Source organism: Pristis pectinata, chromosome 24, assembly GCF_009764475.1.
Source record: "Pristis pectinata isolate sPriPec2 chromosome 24, sPriPec2.1.pri, whole genome shotgun sequence".
Taxonomy (NCBI): domain Eukaryota; kingdom Metazoa; phylum Chordata; class Chondrichthyes; order Rhinopristiformes; family Pristidae; genus Pristis; species Pristis pectinata.
Window position 1 is genome coordinate 17,958,586 of NC_067428.1, and position 17,886 is coordinate 17,976,471.

Consider the following 17,886-nt stretch of genomic DNA (forward strand, 5'->3'; position numbering starts at 1 on the left):
CAAGTTTCTTGGGTTCTGAGCTGATCAATGAAGCCAATGTAGGAACCAGAGACTCTCACTCAGATGGGGCAGGAGATGGCTAATTGGGTGGGTGAGTAGTTTGTGAGGCAATGTGTTCTTTCTGCTGCTTGTGCAGGGCCTTTGTGCTCCATGCATGGTCTGGAGGTGCTCAATATCATCCGGAATTCTCCTCCTCCACTTTGAGCCGTCATGGGCCAGAGGTTTCCTAGGAGTCAGTGGGGATGTTGCACTGCTTCAGCAAGTTTTAAACACATCCTCGAATCTTGTTCTCTGTCCTTGTAATCTTCTCCCACAACAAACTTGGAACTACAATATCACATGGTGTCTTATTTTCACCATGGATGTCCAGTCCCTGTACACTTCCATCCCCCATCAGGAAGGCCTCAAGGCTCTCTGCTGCTTTCTCGACAACAGACCCACCAGTTCCCCTCCATCACCACCCTCCTCCGTCTGGCAGAACTGGTACTCACCCTCAACTTCTTTTCTGGCTCCTCCCACTTCCTCCAGACTGACGGTGTAGCCACGGGCATTCACATGGGCCCCAGCTATGCCGGCCTTCTCATAGGCTATGTGGAACAGTCCATGTTCCAAGCCTACATCGGTAACGCTCCCCAACTCTTTCTCCGCTACATTGGTGCTGCTTCCTGCACCCATGCTGAGCTCATCAATTTTATCAACTTCACCTCCAGCTTCCACCCTGCCCTCAAGTTCACTTGGTCCATCTCCAACACCTCTCTCCCCTTTTCTTGATCTCTCCATCTCCATCTCCGGAGACAGATTATGTACTAACATCTTTTACAAACCCACTGACTCCCATGGTTAACTTGACTACAACTCTTCCCACCCTGTCACTTGCAAAGATGCTATTCCCTTCTCTCAGTTCCTCTGCCTCCACCACATCTGCTCTCAAGATGAAGCTTTCCATTCCAGGACATCCAAGATGTCCTCTTTTTTTTCAGTAAAAGGGGTTTCCCCTCCACTACTATCAATGCAGCCCTCACCCGCATCTCCTCCATCTCCCACACGTCTGCCCTCACCCCATCCCCCCTCTCCAAAATAATAGGGATAGGGCTCCCCCTGTCCTCACCTACCACCCTACAAGCCTCTGCATCCAACACATCACTCTCCACAACTTCCACCATCTCCAACGGGATCCCACCACCAGGCACATCTTCCCAACCTCTCCACTTTCCACAGGGATTGCTCTCTCCGCGGTTCCCTTGTCCACTCGTCCCTCCCCACTGATTTTCCCCCTCCAGGCACTTATCCCTGCAACCGTACAAAGTGTTGCACCTGCCCCTACACCTCCTCCCTCACCACCATTCAGGGCCCTAAACAGTCCTTCTGGGTGAGGCAGCGCTTCACATATGAATCCACTGGAGTCGTTTATTGCATCTGGTGCTCCCAGTGCAGCCTCCTCTACATTGGTGAGGCGCAACGCAGATTAGGGAATCACTTTGTCGAGCACTTTCGCTCCATCCGCCACAACAGCCAGGATCTCTTGGTAGCCAGCCATTTTAATTCCACTTCACATACAAAATGCTGGAGGAACTCAGCAGGTCAGGCAGCGTCTATGGAGGGAAATAAGCAGTCGACGTTTCAGGTCAAGACCCTTTATCAGGACTGGAAAGGAAGAGGCTGGCTTCTGCCCACATTTATTTCATGGTCTATTGTCCTCTCCTATCAGATTCCTTCTTCTTCAGCCCTTTGCCTCTTCCACCTACCAGCTTCTCACATCATTCCTTTCCATGCCCCCACCCCCACCCTACCTATCTCACCTGGACTCGCCCATCACCTGCCAACTTTTGCTCCTCTCCCTTCCCCTACCCTCTTATTCTGGCATCTGCCCTCTTTCTTTCCAGTCCTGATGAAGGGTCTGGGCCTAAAAACATCGACTGTTCATTTCCCTCCATAATGCTGCCTGACCCACTGAGTTCCTCCAGCATTTTGTGTTCATATTTCATGGGATTATTGCTCATTATGTGGATTCTGACTACACTGTCTGGACAGTTGGAGGGGCTGCAGCTTTTAGTCAGATGCTGTGCTGTCTGGTGGATACAACAGTCACACAGGGGCTACCTGAGGTGTTCGCTTTATAAGTATCATTCTAAAGATCTCAGTTTGTTCAGCTGCTCCAATGTTTCTCTGTCAGGTCACACTCAAAGTTGGGGCCCTTATTCTGCAGGGAGGAGTCAGAGTTTTTCCAGAGGTCATACCAAACCCTTGATTGGATTCAACATCCTCTTGAACTTCACATATAATGCTTCTTGGGCCTCCTTGGAACAAAATGTTCTGTATTTTCTCCCTTCGCTTAAAGCAAAAGGGAACTTGATAGGTTGTTGTAGCAAGTGCAGAGGAAGAAAAGGATGATGTCAAAGGTTTGGCAGAACCAAAAGACATGAGTGGAGGATTGTGTAGAGTTTAAAAGACAGATTGCAAGGGTGTGTACAACAACATACTGTATCAGGCTGTAGGTAAAAGAGCAAGGGGACAAAGGATATTTGCAAGATGGAGAACCCAATTCAAAAGACTTTCACAGAAGTGGATGCAGTAATTGATTAATTATTGAAGGAATTGTTTTTGGGAGAGCATAGATAAGTAGTTCAACATTCACAATGTGAGATGGAAGCATAGAGTCATACAACATGGAAACAAGCCTTCAGCCCATTTGAGTCCATGCCAAGCATCAAGCACCCATTTACACCAATTCCATTTCAATCTCCCCACATTTCCATGACCTCCCACAGATTCTCTCACTCGTCTGCACATCAGGGGCAATTTACAGTGGCCAGTTAACTACTAACCTGCATGTCTTGGAAGTTGGGAGGAAACTGGAGCACCCAGAGGAAACTCACATGGTCACAGGGAAAATGTGCCACCTTGATCTATTTTGTCCATGATTGTTCAGGTTCCAGAGGTACAAGCAGTGGAGTTAAAATCCAGCTTTAAACTACCCTACCCTGGGAAAAAGACTATGACCATTACTCTATCTACACCCCTCATGATTCTACATTCCTCTTTAATGTCACCCCTCAGCCTCCTAAGGTCCAGGAGAAAAAGCCGCAGCCTATCCAGTCTCTCCTTATAACTCAAGCCCTCCAGTCCCAGTAACATCCTCATGAATCTTTTATGCACCCTTTCCAGCTTAATGACATCCTTCCTGTATCTCAACAACTAGAACTGCACATAGTACTCCAAGTGTGGTCTCACTAACATCCTGTACAGTTGTAACAATAGACCAACTTTTGTACTCAGTGTCCTGACCAATGAAGGCAAGCATGCCAAACACTTTCTTCACCACCCTGTGTTACCACTTTCTGGGAACTATGTTCTTGTACCCCTAGATCTCTCTGTTCTACAACACTCTTCAGAGCCTGCCATCTGAAATATTATCTTCCCTAATGAGGGCTGATAATGATATCAGTTGTGGTTTCTGACATTCTAATCAATTTTGGATCCTTAAGGTAGACTTTGTACATGTGTAAAATTTGAAAAAAGAATTCACTTATTAGAATATCACATATGTTGAAATGCTGCCAGTGTCAATAATGCTGCAGAGAAGTTAACCTGCTCCACTGATGGTGCTGTTGCATAAGTTCAGATAAATATTTTCCCTGCACATTAACTCCTGAAGCTCAAGAAGAGCCACAATGGTTTCTGTTCTTTTTAAACATGTGGCAAATAACTTTTAACCCTCACTTTAAGAATTCAAGAACTCATCTGCAAACAATTGCAGTGCTGTGATAAATTGGACTTGGATCTTTGCTTAGATATTCAAGGTGTTTTGAAAGTTTCCAGAACAAAATTACGACAAGGAGAAACTTACTTGATGTCTAAGGAAAAGGTGAAATTCTGATTGAAAAGGAAATGGAAAAAAACATATCTTGGGGGCTTGCTGCATATTGAAGAACAAGGAAAGTAAAAAAAAACATTGAATTAAACAAAATTGTATATACAAGAACAGTTTGAAATTGGAATCATTTTAAGATAACAAACTGTGCCTTAGTCTATTCCGTCACATTGCTACAATATATTGCTAAATAATCAAACAGAAATGTTAATAACTTGGAACACTTAGTTAATATTTTCTAGCTCCAATGGGCAAAAGATTTCCTCCATTGTTCGTGAATGAGATTAAACTGTGATTGGTGGAATGTGCAATACCAATGGAAGTGACGGGAGAAAGACATGAGAGAAGCTGCGAGTGCCACCAGATGGAGCCTAGGACTATTAATCCAGGTGACTGGTGTTTAAGGGTGCCCACAACATTCATATTAAAGTCAGGAAAACATTGTCATGGTAGCACTGAGATAATTCACATTTAAGAGTGAAAAAGGACATAGATTTTAGGAGAGGCCAGTTGAAGATCAAGGATATCCAAGAGTTCTACAGAGGAAAACAAACTTAAAAAGAACTGAAATATATTTTATGTCCACATTGCAATAAAATATTGTGAGGATTTTTTAATGGAATATATTATATACTTGAGAAACAAGTGAATAACTTGGAGATTAGTTCATGCACAGTGTAATGCAATCAAACTCATCATCATTCCCAATGCAGGGTCTTGACCTGAAATGTCGACAATTCCTTTCCCCTCACAGATGCTGCTCGACCCATTGAGTTCCTTAAGCAGTTTGTTTTTTTTGCCCTAGGAACACAATATTCTGCTGGTGCAAGTACCGAGGTTGTTCTGAAGACCTGAATGTTTGACTCTTATTCCTCCTCCTCCTGGTGCCTCCCATTGGCAGCAACAAAATGAAACAAAAAGTCACAGCTAGGGAAATGGAACTTAAAATTGCCTGCTGTGGAAGGAGATACAAGAGTGAAGAGACCATGGTGTAACAAGAACAATTGATGTACTGGGGAGAGACAAGGATTGGGGTTCCAGGAACTGAGTAATGAACAGGACGGAGCCAGGCAATGGTGACCCGGACAAATTGAAGCCAGTGATGAAGGAGGATGATAGTTTCAACAAGCCTGACACAGGGGCTGAGGCTGTTGAAACTGTTGAGGTGAGAGACAACATGCAGTCTCTGCAATTGTAGAACGTCCTCAACTGGAGGGGTAAAAGGAAAAGCCTGGGTAGGACCCTGCATTGGAGTTTGCCTGGTCATGTGAGGCCGTACATAATCCTGGGCTACTCATCACAGCCAGTCTTACACTGCAGTAGAGAATCGATTTTAGGTGAATAATTCACAGGCATGTACATTGAATCCCTTTAGTAAATTAATAATCAGGACGATATCAGCACAATCTGGACAAGATGATTTCAGGGTCAATATGGTTTCTATCAGTAATCATTATTTACATTTGAATAGGTACAGGTCACATGCTGAGCATCAGACAAGCAAGCTTTGTTACTGGCAGGATGAAGTTTCTGGTGGAGTTGCTTATTCTGTCTCTTTGGGCAGTGAGTACATTTTATTTTTTACTGCTTTGTAACTGGTCCCGGTCTGGCCACTCTCGGCTCTGGTGTCTGGAGCAGAAGACGTATCATTGATTTCCCCAGCGGCTCTGATGAAGTGCCCAGGGGGCCAGAATTTGGACCATCTCAGGCAAACCCCAATGTGGGCATCACCTAATCTTTTCTTTATGCCCCTCTAGGTTGAGAACAGGTGTACAATTGTGGAAACCGGGAGATGGCCACCTGTGCACATCAGTTTATTCTATGAGTCCCTGTGTCCCGACTGCCGTGCATTTATGGTAAATGAACTCTGTCCAACGTGGGCAAGGATGAAGGAAGTTCTGAACATCACCTTAATTTCATTCGGCAATGCTGAGGTAACACTTTACAATATGTTTGCTGCAGGACGTCAGCTCAACCAACAGCTGTCAACATCTGTAGTTAGATTTCCACAATGAATAAAAGAGCCAGGTTTCCTGTAGCTATGACAGAGGATGTTTATGTTGCTATCGTGATAAGCTGCAGACCAAGAAAATTGCACTAGATCTAATTTTCTGTTGGTAACAGACGTTATTGGAACACCAAAACTAATTAGATCCTTGAGTGGGATACCGGATAAAATAACAGACACTTGGGAATGAATTACTGGCTGCAATCTAACTAAGGGATTTGGAGTGGGAGAGAGAGAGAGGGAGAGAGAGAGAGAGAGAGAGAGAGAGAGAGAGAGAGAGAGAGAGAATATGCTATAGGCTGGAATCTAGTCAAGGTGTTTGGGGGATTTATATGTGGAATAACATTTTAAAAATGATTTCTGTCCTAATGTCACTTTGTCCTTTTTTAATTGCACAATGGTTATGCTGAGATAACCTGGTTGACACATACTCCTGGCCTTTTGTTGGAACTTGCTTAAATCTGAAACAAATAGAAGTAAAAATATGTGCTCTGCAAGTCAAGCTGACCTGTGATCGATGGTTGCTGAGCTCTCACAGGGCCCAAGCTACAAGTTTAATTTCTGGATATCTCTAAGAGCAGAAGCTTCTAATTGAATCCAACCTATCTGGGCACTCTGCAGTTCTAGGGATGGGTGGGGGAGGGGGTGAAAGTAGGGAATGCACAAGGCAACATTTTACTTACAGGTCTCTGAAGAAACCACAAAAAAATATCTGCTTCATAAACCATCACCAGACCTTCAAATTTACTCTGCTCAATGCTTTCACGTTGATCAATATCAGCTCTGGCTCCCCTCTCCCTCCTGTTCCTAGCTCTCCCATCCCACTTCTTCCTCCTTTCCCTCAGCTGTGAGCTAAGTTGCGGTGCCCAGATCAACTCACACTGCTTTGGATGTGGTCTAATCAGATCTCTTTGTTGCTGGAACAAAACCTCAATCCATTTGCCACAGGAAGGTCAAAATCCATTAGTTATCTCTGATTATTTTCTGTACTTGTTTTAGTGGCCAAGGTACACAAATTCTCAAACCTGTTTCGACAATCACTGCTCCTATATTTTTACCATTTAGAAAGGACTATGTCCTGTCCCTCTTAGGAACAAAGTGGGTGACCTCACATCTGTCAATAGTGAAACCCATTTGCTGCTGTTGTACCCATTTGCTTAATCTTTCGATATCTCTCTGTGTTTTAATGCTGTCTTGTACAGTGCTGACACTGCCACCTTGCTTGCACCCACTGCAGGCTTGGGTTTATGGCTTTCTATTCAACCTTCTAATTTATTTATAAATAAGTTAATATTTGTGTTTCCTTATGAAACACCACTAGTTTCATCCTGCCTATGTGCATTCCCATCCATTATGTCTGTGTCTGTCTCCTACTCCTCAGCCAAGTTCCTAAGCAGACCAATAATTTTCCTTCAGTTTAATAAGTCTCCTGTATAGGATAGTGTTAAACGCCTACAGAGGTTCACATGAACGGCATCCAAATATATGTCCACCACCAACTGCTCCTACATTTCACTAAGTTAGTTGCCTCCTCAAAGGGTTCAATCAGGTTCATCAGACATGACCAACTTTACAAATTCATGTTGGCTCTCCCTCTTATCCTGAACACACTCCAGAAATTCATTAATTTGTTCCAAAAATTTATTACATTTCTGACCTTCATTGTTTCAAATTACTAACACATTGCTCTACAGGCTGCTTAATTTGCCATTACTAATTATTCTATTCACTTTATTATAAAGAGCTATTTTACACTTGTGTTCCCTGGCTATTTATTACCCAGGGCTTGCCATTCTCTGACCTTCATTCTCCTTTTTCTTCCCATTTCATGCTTGTGTTTTTTTTCCCTTCCCTGCCAACAGCCCTTTTGTTTGGAAGCTTGGTCTTAGCTAAGCGGAGCCCTTGTATTCCAAGCAGTTTGTTCCTTCCTCCTGTTATGGACTCAGTGAATGTCCCTTTAAGATAGAGTTAGTTGTGTGTGTGTGTGTGTGTGTGTGTGGGGGGGGGGGCGTGCTTACGTCAACAGAAGATAACGGATGTAATGACGTTGTTGAAGAAGTAAGTTGAAGTCGAAGGGAGAGAGAGAGAGGAAAGGGAGAGAGACACTAGCCTGCTAGTTTCTCTATCGATGGATGAGAAACAATAACTGTGTCTGCCATTGAAATCCATTGCTGGAAATTGGAAGTAATCCGGTGGAGTTCACTTTGTTGCTGACCTGTAGAAGGAAACAGGTATTTGTGTGGACGACCACGATTCGGATGCTTTTCGGGGTGAGGAAGTCACTACCGAGTAAACACTGAAGTGTCGTTTGGGTTCCATCGTGGAACATTTGGACTTCGTAATTACTCTCTCTATGTTCTCTACATCTACGTCTTATCTTCTGACAACGGTGGTTGTTGAAGAAGCCCTTGCTCATGTTTCACCTTATGGCTTGCGGAACTGAACTTTAAGAACCATTCCTGGACTTGGAGTTTGGGACTTTGCCACACACACACGAAGAGTTTAGTTTTGGGGTTAATGTTCAAGGTTTAACATTTTTGAATTCTAACATACTAACATTTTTACTTCTATTTTTCGTATTATTATAAGTAGTGATTAATAAAATAGTTTTTAACACTGAATCATGACTCAATGTGTTTCTTTTGTTGCTGGTTCGTAACACTCCGCAGTGTACTGTATTGGCACTCGTATCCGTGAAATGTAAAACCTCATTCCCAAAGCCAATCCTTCACCTTCCTGGCTAATAATATTTAAGTATGTTATACAGCACAGAAATGGCCCAACTCGTCCATGCCGACCATAAAGCCTATCAACACTAAACCTATTTGCTCACATTGGGCCCATATCCCTCTACTCCATTCCTATCCAAATACCTCTCCAAACGTCTTTTAAATATTGTAATTGTATAAGTTGCCTACGAATGCAAATACATATTTTTTTCAGCATTGTCTAATTGAAAATTTATATTTTATCTCAGTGGAACACAATTATGTGTCAATTTCCTTCATTTTGGAAGTATAACTGCACACCTCCAGCTGTAAGTGCCCAGGCACATGTTCGACATCATTCCCCATTCAGTGCACCTTTTGGAGTATTTGGAACATGGATTACTGTACTCCTAGAGCGATGACCAATAGCATTCCCAGGATAAGCTGGTCTTCCCAGTGCAGGGAAGAACCAGGGTCCCTATCAAGTGAATGTAATGTAACCCTAACCCTAACTCCATCCCAGACTGTACCAGTGCTTCCCAATCAATCCCTGATCCCCAGGAGTCCCCTTTTAAATCTCCTGTCCCTCCAAATGCCCACCCCCCAATCCTCATAAATATCAATGCAGAGCCCCCCATGTCTTTTGCCAACCCCATCCCAAACCGTTCAGGCGTCCAGGTCCCAACCAAGTCTAGATCCCAGTACAGGGCTGACTGGGCGGTGACTCCAAGCAATCCCAAACCTTGAACCTGTTCTTGCCACAAAGTACCAGGCAGTGTAGGCACAGACCAGCCATTGATGCCCTGCTGTTATGCCCATCTCACATTGGCATCTCCAGACACTGCATCTATTTATTGCGGTGATATCCTTACCTTCGAGTATTTGATGTTACAGCTATGCTTGTACCTTCTTGCTTCTGAATCTTAAACTCCTTTTGTTTCGCTCCACAGGTGATCCAAGATGCCCAGGAACGGCAGTTCAGGTGTCAACATGGGGAGGCCGAGTGCCGCGGAAACAGAATCCAGGTCCGAGTCACATGTTGCGGCAATTAACCCAGCCACTAGAATCCACGTCATTTAATTTGGCCACACAGCCCTTTTTTCCCAGAGCGTACTGAGCTGCATTCATTCTGTCCCACTGGCACAAGAATAAAGCCATTGACCAGAGCTCAGAGCTGTAGCTGGCACTGGAGTCATTGTACCTCCTCGGTGTCTGTTTAAGAGCCACTCTGAAGGATTGGACTTCCCGAGGTCAGGACTGCCTGTGGGCAGCCTGGTGATGAGTACAATATGCAGCATGTTCCCTTCCATTTCTGCAAGTCCCTTCATCACCTCACCTCCATCTCCCTTGTAACCCAACATCCACTTTGCAGGAACAGGAAGAGGCCATTTAGCCCCCAAAGTCTGAATCTGAGAGGTAGAAGGAAGGATGTAATAATGGAATATCCAGGAAAATAATAATGGGATTGTGAAGCTTCATTGTGGATTTATGAAAGGGAAATCATGTTAGACTAACCTACAGTAGTTGTTAAGGCTGTGACCAGTAGAATAGATAAAGGGGAGTCAATGGTTGTGGTATTCTTAGATTTTCAGAAGGCTTTCAATAAGATTTTACACAAGAAGAGAGGATTTGAATACAGGAGTAAAGATGTCTTACTTATTTATACGGGGTCGTGGTGAAACCACACCTGTAATGTTGTGTACAGTTTTGGTCCCTTTATCTAACACAGGATACACTTGTCATGGGGGAATGTCACAAAGATCCATCAGATTGAGTCCTGGGATGGCAGGTTTACTGTATAAGGAAAGATTGATTAGACTAGGCCTGTATACTCTGGAGGTTAGAAGAATGAAAGGCGATCTCATGAAAGATTCTTATAGGGCTTGACAGGCTGGATGCAGGGAGGATGGTTCCCGTGGCAAGGAGTCTAGGACCAATTGTCAGTCTTAGAATAAGAGGTAACTGATTTAGAACTGAAATGATATTTCTTTACTCAGAAAGTGCTGAATCCATGCAATTCTCTTCTCTGGGGAGCTGTGGATGCTCCATCACTGAGTTCATTCAAAGATTGATGGATTTCTAGATATTAAGGGAATTAAGGGATAGAGAGTGAGTGAGCCAAGGTAGAAGATCCGTCACAAACTTGAGCCAACTCGAAAGTCTATTCTTCCTCCCACCTTTCATGTTCTAATGTTAATAGCCCAGCAACACGAAGCACCAAATACCGCTTACACTTTTAATAAGCAACAGAAGAAAGCCATTCAGCTCTTTGAGCCTGTGACACGGGGTCAGAAGACAGTCAGCCCTCGTCAGCCACTGTGGGGGGAAACAACTCAGACCCATGAGGCTGTTTCAAAGGGACAGGAGGAGGCCATTCAGCCTTCAAGCCTGTTATGCAAGAACAGAAAGAGGACACTTATCCCCTTGAGCTTATGCTGAGCATCAGTGTGCAGTGGTTTGATACCTTGCATCACTGTTGATGGTTGTGGTTGGACTGATGGTACAATAATTGGATTTGCCCTGGTAATTTGGTAATTGGTTTATTGTTGTCATATATACTGAGATACAGTGAAGAACTTTGTTTTGCATGCCATCCGTACAGATCATTTCAAAACATAAGTACATCGAGGTAGTACAAAGGGAAAAGCAATAACAGAATGTAGAATATAGAGTTACAGTTACAGAGAAAGTGCAATGCAGCTGCAAAAATAGAGACAAATAAGGTGCAAGGGCCATGATGAGGTAGATTGAGAGATCAAGAGGTCATCTTTATCGTTCAAGAGGTCCATTCAACAGCGCCCTGAACCAGACATACCCAAGAAATTTGCCACATCGCGGGCCGGTTCTTAGGTGCCAGTAATGTGACTGTAGAACAGCTTGGCTAGAAGCACAGCTAGTTCTGGAGTGCAGGTTTTCAGTACAGTAACCCTGTAGCTTCCATGAAGGATACATTACAGAAATATCCACTAATCCAGAAAACCATGAATATCATTTATTCCCCACATTACAAGTATGGTTTGTAGAGCTTGATGAGCCTTTTAATTGCTGGGAGAGTTACCCTGAATCCTCTCAAGGTGGTAAGTTGTGTGGCACAGGTAGAAGTACCAACCTCGCACTATTAGTGGGACATTTAATACTTTATTAGTAATGTACCTGTTTGAGAGGGGTTATGCTTTTTGCCTACTCAATCAAAAATTTCATACTTTTAAAACAAAGGAGAAACTCCCACGGGGCTTGTCCGAAGGTCAAATTTGTTGTGTTGAATGATTTCCTCATTAGCAGAAGAAATGTAAAGGTCTTGTCAAGTTGAATCAGGGGCTACAAGGGCCAAGGGATGTGGCTGGTGATAGAGGAATTCTCTATAAGTGGGTTTCTACCATGAATTTGTGAATAAGCAAAAGTGAAGGATTTCAGCAGAAGCCAGATGTGAATCCATCAGCTCCATTATCTCAGTCCATGTCTTGCCTTCCCAAGCTCACCCTAGTGACAGTCTTGAATCCTAACTCCCTTCTGTGGGGGCATGACACCCTGATCCTGAGTCTCAACATTGTCCATCTGTTATTCAAAATCCAGATGCCTTTCTCAGAGGCAATGCTGGCTTTTGTAAGTATCAGAATTAAGTGCTTGGTAAGTCAATAACATGCTCCAGTTTTGTTTGGGAGAGAGTTTCTCAATTGCTCTTTTACGGATTCTGTGTCAGAGAATTTTGGAACAAATGCTTGCAAGTCAAGTTGAGTTTATTGTCATGTGCACAAGTACAGTGAGGTACGGGTACAATGAAAAACTTGCTTGCAACAGCATCACAGGCACATAGATTCAGACAACAATACACAGAACATAAATTATACATAGATTATACAAGACAATAAAGAAATAAAGACAGCATAAAACATTAATTGGTTGATCTATTTCCCCTCCATCCCCACAGGAAGCTGGTCAGTTGCCCCAATCTTCTGTTCTGGGGCTCAAGATTCTGATGAGAGTTCATCAACCTGAAAAGTTAACTCTGTTTCTTTCTCCACAGATGCTGCCTGACCTGCTGAGTGTTTCCAGCATTTTTTGTTTTTATTTTAATTAAAGGAAAGTTTCACAGTGGTGGGTTAACATTGCTTATTTCCTTGACCTTGTGCAGAACTGTGTGATTTATTACCTGAAGAACACCTCGTCTTACCTGCCAGTGATTTGCTGCATGGAGTCAGCGTTTATTGAAATGCAGCAGGTACGTAAAATCCCACCCTGCTCTCTGGACGAAGATGCTTCTTCTCCTCCTGTCCAAAGTTCGAGATCCTCCTGCTGATGGGCATAATACAATGCTTGTGAGTTAGCCTCAGCAACATCCTGAACAGTGCAAGACCTGCCCTCAAGCAGTGGGCAGACCCAAAGGCATCGCATGACCCCCCCCCCCCCCCGCACCACAGTCGTGGGGCTCAAGTATTGGGCCATAGCTCCACTTCACCATATCACCTCATAGCTGGCAGCTTGAGGTGGAGGCAGTTCTGGGTCTTCCAGTGGATCCATTGCCCTTCCATCCCCACAGGAAGCTGGTCAATTGCCCCAACCTTCCGCCAACCTCACTGACTAACTCCGCAGGCCACATTAACCACAACTTCTGGGGGTGCTCACAGTGAGAGGTGAGTTGCCTTGAGTGCAACTTCAGGCAATGTGGTCATCTGGAAGGTGTCTGGTAGCCTTTGTTTGTTCTCCCTTATCCCCTTGGCTGGCCACAGCTCTCCTGATGTCAGGTGGTGTTGTTCCAGTGCAGATGGATAAGGTGCGGACGTTTGTAGGTTTAAGGGAGGCATGGCTGATCTGAAGCTGCCCTGAGCACCAAGAGCCACAGAGTCACCATCCGTGGCTCTGGAGACTCTCTGGCTGCTGATCCCACTTTCATCATTCATTGAACAAGCCAAGTGTTTGCCGAAGGTAGTAATTAAAGGAGAGGTCCTTGTTAGAGTCCACCAGTGGAGCAGAACGTTGTATATCTCAATGAGCTGCATGGGCTTAATTCTGAGAAACAATTGATCTTCCAGTGTTTACAAGAACATGCACCAACCGTGACCTGGGAGAACATCACTGATTGTGCAGATGAAGAGCTGGGCTCCCAACTGATGTATCAAAGTGCTCAGAGGACCAATGAACTGGAACCACCACACGACTATGTCCCTTGGATTCTGATCAATGGGGTAAGGAGTTCTGAAACCATCTCATTTGTGGTGCTGGTAATAAATCCCTTGTTGCAAGGCCAGTAGAATTATTTCATGCTACTATTATTCAAGTGAAACAAGCAACAACTTGCACAATTTTGGAAAGTATTTATATCCCTCCCCCTCCCTGCTTACAAAGAAGTTAGAGATGCAGCATTCTCATAACTCTGCTGATACTAAACCAAGGCTTGTTTCGGCTTGTTTTCACAATTCAGCATTTTGGCTTCTTTTGCATTGGATAAGGGGCACTTTCACCTTTTGAAAGCAACACTCGCCTTCCTAACCTCTTTAGCAAACTGCAGCAGACCAGATGAAGGATTTGAAAGCCTGACAGTTATGTGGAGTACATTTATATTTCTTTATGTAAATAAGTCATGCGACAATGTAATATATAGGATTACAAACTAAGCAACACACAAATTTTGTTGGGCTGCTGATCTGTAATAAAGTGCACATCCTCATTCCAAAGCTCCTCGTGTCTTCCAGACACTCTTGTAATCAGATCTTGTCTGGTTTTCTGACCACCCATAAATACATTACATTATGAATTTCTGCCTTTATTTTAACCTGTTGCAATTGCCCATTTTCCTTTAAATCCTTGTTTATAAAATGTCATTTTTTCATATTTCCTCAGGGCCATTCAGCCCATCGAATCTGTGCTGGTTTCAGAGCTATCCCATCAATCTCGTCCCCCACGTGTTTTCCTGTGAAATGAATTTGCAGTGTTAGTGTTTCTGTTGGGTTTAGTTCAGTTTGTTTGCTGTACTGAACACACACAATCTACCAGACCCATCCAAGAAGACATCTAGGATTTCAAATCCCTCTCTTCCCCACCTTTATAGTCTCCCTCAGGCCAACAACCCCTAGAGAGATCTGTGCTCGCTAATCTTGGCTTGTTCCTTGGATTTAGTCATTCCACCATTGGCAGTCTTCAACTGCCCAAGCCCTAAGCTCTGCAATTCCCTCTCTAACTCTTTCCATCTCTGACTCATCCTTCAGAATGCTCCTTAAAACCTACTTCTTTGACCAGCATTGCACACCTGCCCCAGTATCTCCAAATGTGGCTTAGCATTCACTTCTGTTTGACAATCACAGAAAGCACTTTAGGATCTTTTGCTGTGTTAAGGGTGCTTTAAGTAAATGCAAGTTGTTGTTATGGCCTCTCAGGTAGGAGTAGTGCTCTGATAGAACTGGTTGTCCCTTCGTCCGAGGATAGAACAAGCTGTTATTTTCAGGGCATGCTCCTCCAATTGCAGGGTAGATTTTCAGCCATTGGTAGAACCAGCTGGAGGCCTGGTCTATGTTGAGGGCCAGGTCTTGTTGGTGACAGGCTGAAAGGCCAGGTATGGTGGGTGAGCAACTCGGAGTTGCCCTTAGCTGCCAGCCAGCCTAGTGACTTTCTTGGGTGGTGTCCATTGCCAGGAAGGGACCAAACTTACCAACAATTGTCACATTGAAGGCTTTAAGGGATTGTTTGCCCAGGGCTTCTGGACTGCCAACTGCAACTGAGCAGAGTGTACAAATAGTTCTCTGTCCCCCTGTCTCTATTATCCCACATTTTGAGGAACATTCAGTTTGGAGGAGATTTGACCAAGGTTAGAGCCTACAGAAAACTCCCTTAAGGGGGAAACCTTAACGTCAAATTGTCAGAAGAAAATTTCCCTCCAAGTATTTTTTTGATATTTTCTGGGTTTTTTTACCATCCGCATAAAGTCTGAGTAAAGTGGTTTGCTGCACGATATCAGTGACTGAGGTCTTCTTTCCTCAGGAGCACTCTGAGGATATGCAGCACCATGCAGAGACTGGCCTCTTGGATCTGGTCTGTAAGACCTACACAGTGAGTAAAAGTAAAATATCATCCAGCATTTAGCATTGAATAAAGCAATTAAATAAATATCAGTTATGAACCAATGCTGTAAATACACATCAGTAAACATCTGTAGAGAAACTCTAGAGAAAATCCCACAAACATTGTGGGTGTAAGTTCAGTTAGGTTCAGCTAAAGTTGGGCCCCATATCTAAGGTAAGATGTACTGGCCCTGGAGAAGGTCCAGAGGAGGTTCACAAGAATGATCCCAGGAATTAAAGGCTTAACATATGAGGAGCATTTGATGTCTCTGGGCCTGTCATCTGTACTCGATGGAGTTCAGAAGAATGAGGGGTGATCACATTGAAGCCTACCGGATACTGAAAGGCCTGGATAGAGTGGACATAAAGAAGATATTTCCAATAGTAGAAGAGTCTAGGTTCAGAGGGATAAAGGGATGTCCCTTGAAAACTGAAATGAGGAGGAATTTCTTCAGCCAGAGGATGGTGAATCTATGGAATTTGTTGCCACAGACGGCTGTGGAGGCCAAGTCATTTGGTGTAGTTAAGGTAGAGATCAATAGGTTCTTGATTGGTAAATTAGTAAATTAGTTTATGATTGTCACATGTATTGAAGTACAGTAAAAAAAACTTTGTTTTGCATTATGGGGAGAAGGTAAGAGAATGGGGTTGAAAAGAAAATCAGCTATGATTGAATGGCGGAGCAGACCCGAAGGGCCAAATGGTCTAATTCTGCTCCTTAATCTTATGGCCTTATGGAAATTCCTGGCAGATCAGGCAGTAACTGAGGAGGGAGAAACCTTAACCTCTGATGACCTTTCAAATCAAATCAATGGCATTTTAAAAAAACTTTTTTTATTTTGTACTTTGATTTTTCATTATTTATAGCTTATTAGGACACATATTCTATTCTTCAGATATAGATAATCAGGGACTAAAACTGCTATTCTTTAGTCGTAACTAAACAGGATTACATTTCAAGTAAAGACATACTGATAGATGAAATCAAGAATAAAATTACAAATATATTGAGTACTCAGATAGTTGAAAAATTGGGAACAAAACTATAAGTGGGCATGATTTCCTTTTGATCCACTTCCCTGGCAGAATTTCCTGGTGGAAAGAGATTTCCTTCTCTTCAAATTTCCCAGTAGGGAGAACATGACCTGATGCACCAAAAGCAATGTTCCCACCTCTCATGAGGAACTGAAACTCAAACAAGCTAAAAGTGGCTATCTGTTATTTTGCTATGACTGTTGAGTTTTCTTTACTGCTATAAAGATAGGTCAGAGAAAGCACCAAAATATTGGTTGAGCTTTGCATCCTGAACCATTTGTACTTAACTAGTTACTTTCTTTGGAATAATATTTCCAGTATCTTAAGTTGCCCAGTCAGGGTGAGAAATGGGCTCTGAAGCCTCCTCTGAATGCACTGGGATCTTCCATGGCCCAGAAAGCATAGTTGATTGGAATAATGCTGTGGAGGGCACCACATTGACTTTTAATTTGTGTTCTGTTGAGTGCTATTAATTGCTTTGCTCTTGTATTTTGTGTTCAACAGGGTCCACCACCTGTGGTTTGTGATCAAAGTGCCAGCACCTAACGCTCAAAGCTGGAAACGTAGCCCCTCCGGCTAGTGGGAGCCTTTAATTAATGAACCTCACTCTATCTTCCATGGTTTTGAACCTTTTTCCGGATGTTGTGCTATGTTCTGCAACTCTGATTTTGAGCATATCTGAATGAAAATGTTGTTAATCCAAGGGAATCTTCATGCCTTTGACTCAATTTGTCAGATTTCTGTGTATCCCTGATATCATCTTTATTCTGTAATGAAAGAAAACAGGATTTTGAAAGTGTTTTCCTGTAGTGTTTTTTTTTACAATACACTCATGATGGAAAAATAAAAACATTTCTGAGGTTGAACTTGTGACACTTAACTTGATTGGGGTTTCCCAATCCCTTAACCATCATCCTCTGATAGGGAATTGATGCATTGTAAAGGGACAAACCTTGTCCTGGACATTGTCCAATTGGCTGCTGTGGCACAGTCTTCCCAATTTCCCATTCCTGTTGAGGTGATGGAAAGTGGGCAGCTGAATGGCAGCACCACCTCCTGGGATCAATTTTACCCTGAAATTTCCTCCCAGGTTGCTATGTCAATTAGGTGTCCCACCAAACACCACCTGCCAAAATGCTTATTTTAGCAGTTGATGAACAAGCCTGCAACTATTCCAACCCAACATCAGGGTGAGTAAAGTGGGCCAGGATA

The 17,886-nt window shown here is 43.4% G+C and overlaps 1 protein-coding gene across 2 annotated transcripts; it reads left to right on the forward strand.

Moving 5' to 3' along the window:
* Positions 1-4,964: 4,964 nt before the first annotated feature.
* On the forward strand, positions 4,965-17,525 carry LOC127582624 (gamma-interferon-inducible lysosomal thiol reductase-like). 2 transcript variants are annotated; one of them, XM_052038078.1, is made up of 8 exons: positions 4,965-5,036; positions 5,343-5,434; positions 5,629-5,805; positions 9,538-9,612; positions 12,720-12,806; positions 13,618-13,770; positions 15,560-15,628; positions 17,179-17,525. In XM_052038078.1, the coding sequence occupies exons 2-8, from the start codon at positions 5,354-5,356 to the stop codon at positions 17,218-17,220; spliced, it is 684 nt and encodes a 227-aa protein (XP_051894038.1). In that variant the 5' UTR covers positions 4,965-5,036; positions 5,343-5,353; the 3' UTR covers positions 17,221-17,525. The 2 variants fall into 2 exon arrangements, with proteins under 2 accessions (XP_051894038.1, XP_051894037.1); XM_052038077.1 differs by lacking the exon at positions 4,965-5,036 and having other exon boundaries at positions 5,321-5,434.
* The last annotated feature ends 361 nt before the right edge of the window (positions 17,526-17,886 follow it).

Excerpts from the sequence above, each read along its gene's own strand:
- LOC127582624 (XM_052038078.1), top strand. The coding sequence starts at position 5,354 with ATGCTGAGCATCAGACAAGCAAGCTTTGTTACTGGCAGGATGAAGTTT. Across the intron at positions 5,806-9,537 it reads TTTCATTCGGCAATGCTGAG|GTGATCCAAGATGCCCAGGA; the intron begins GTAACACTTTAC and ends TTCGCTCCACAG. Across the intron at positions 12,807-13,617 it reads CGTTTATTGAAATGCAGCAG|TGTTTACAAGAACATGCACC; the intron begins GTACGTAAAATC and ends TTGATCTTCCAG.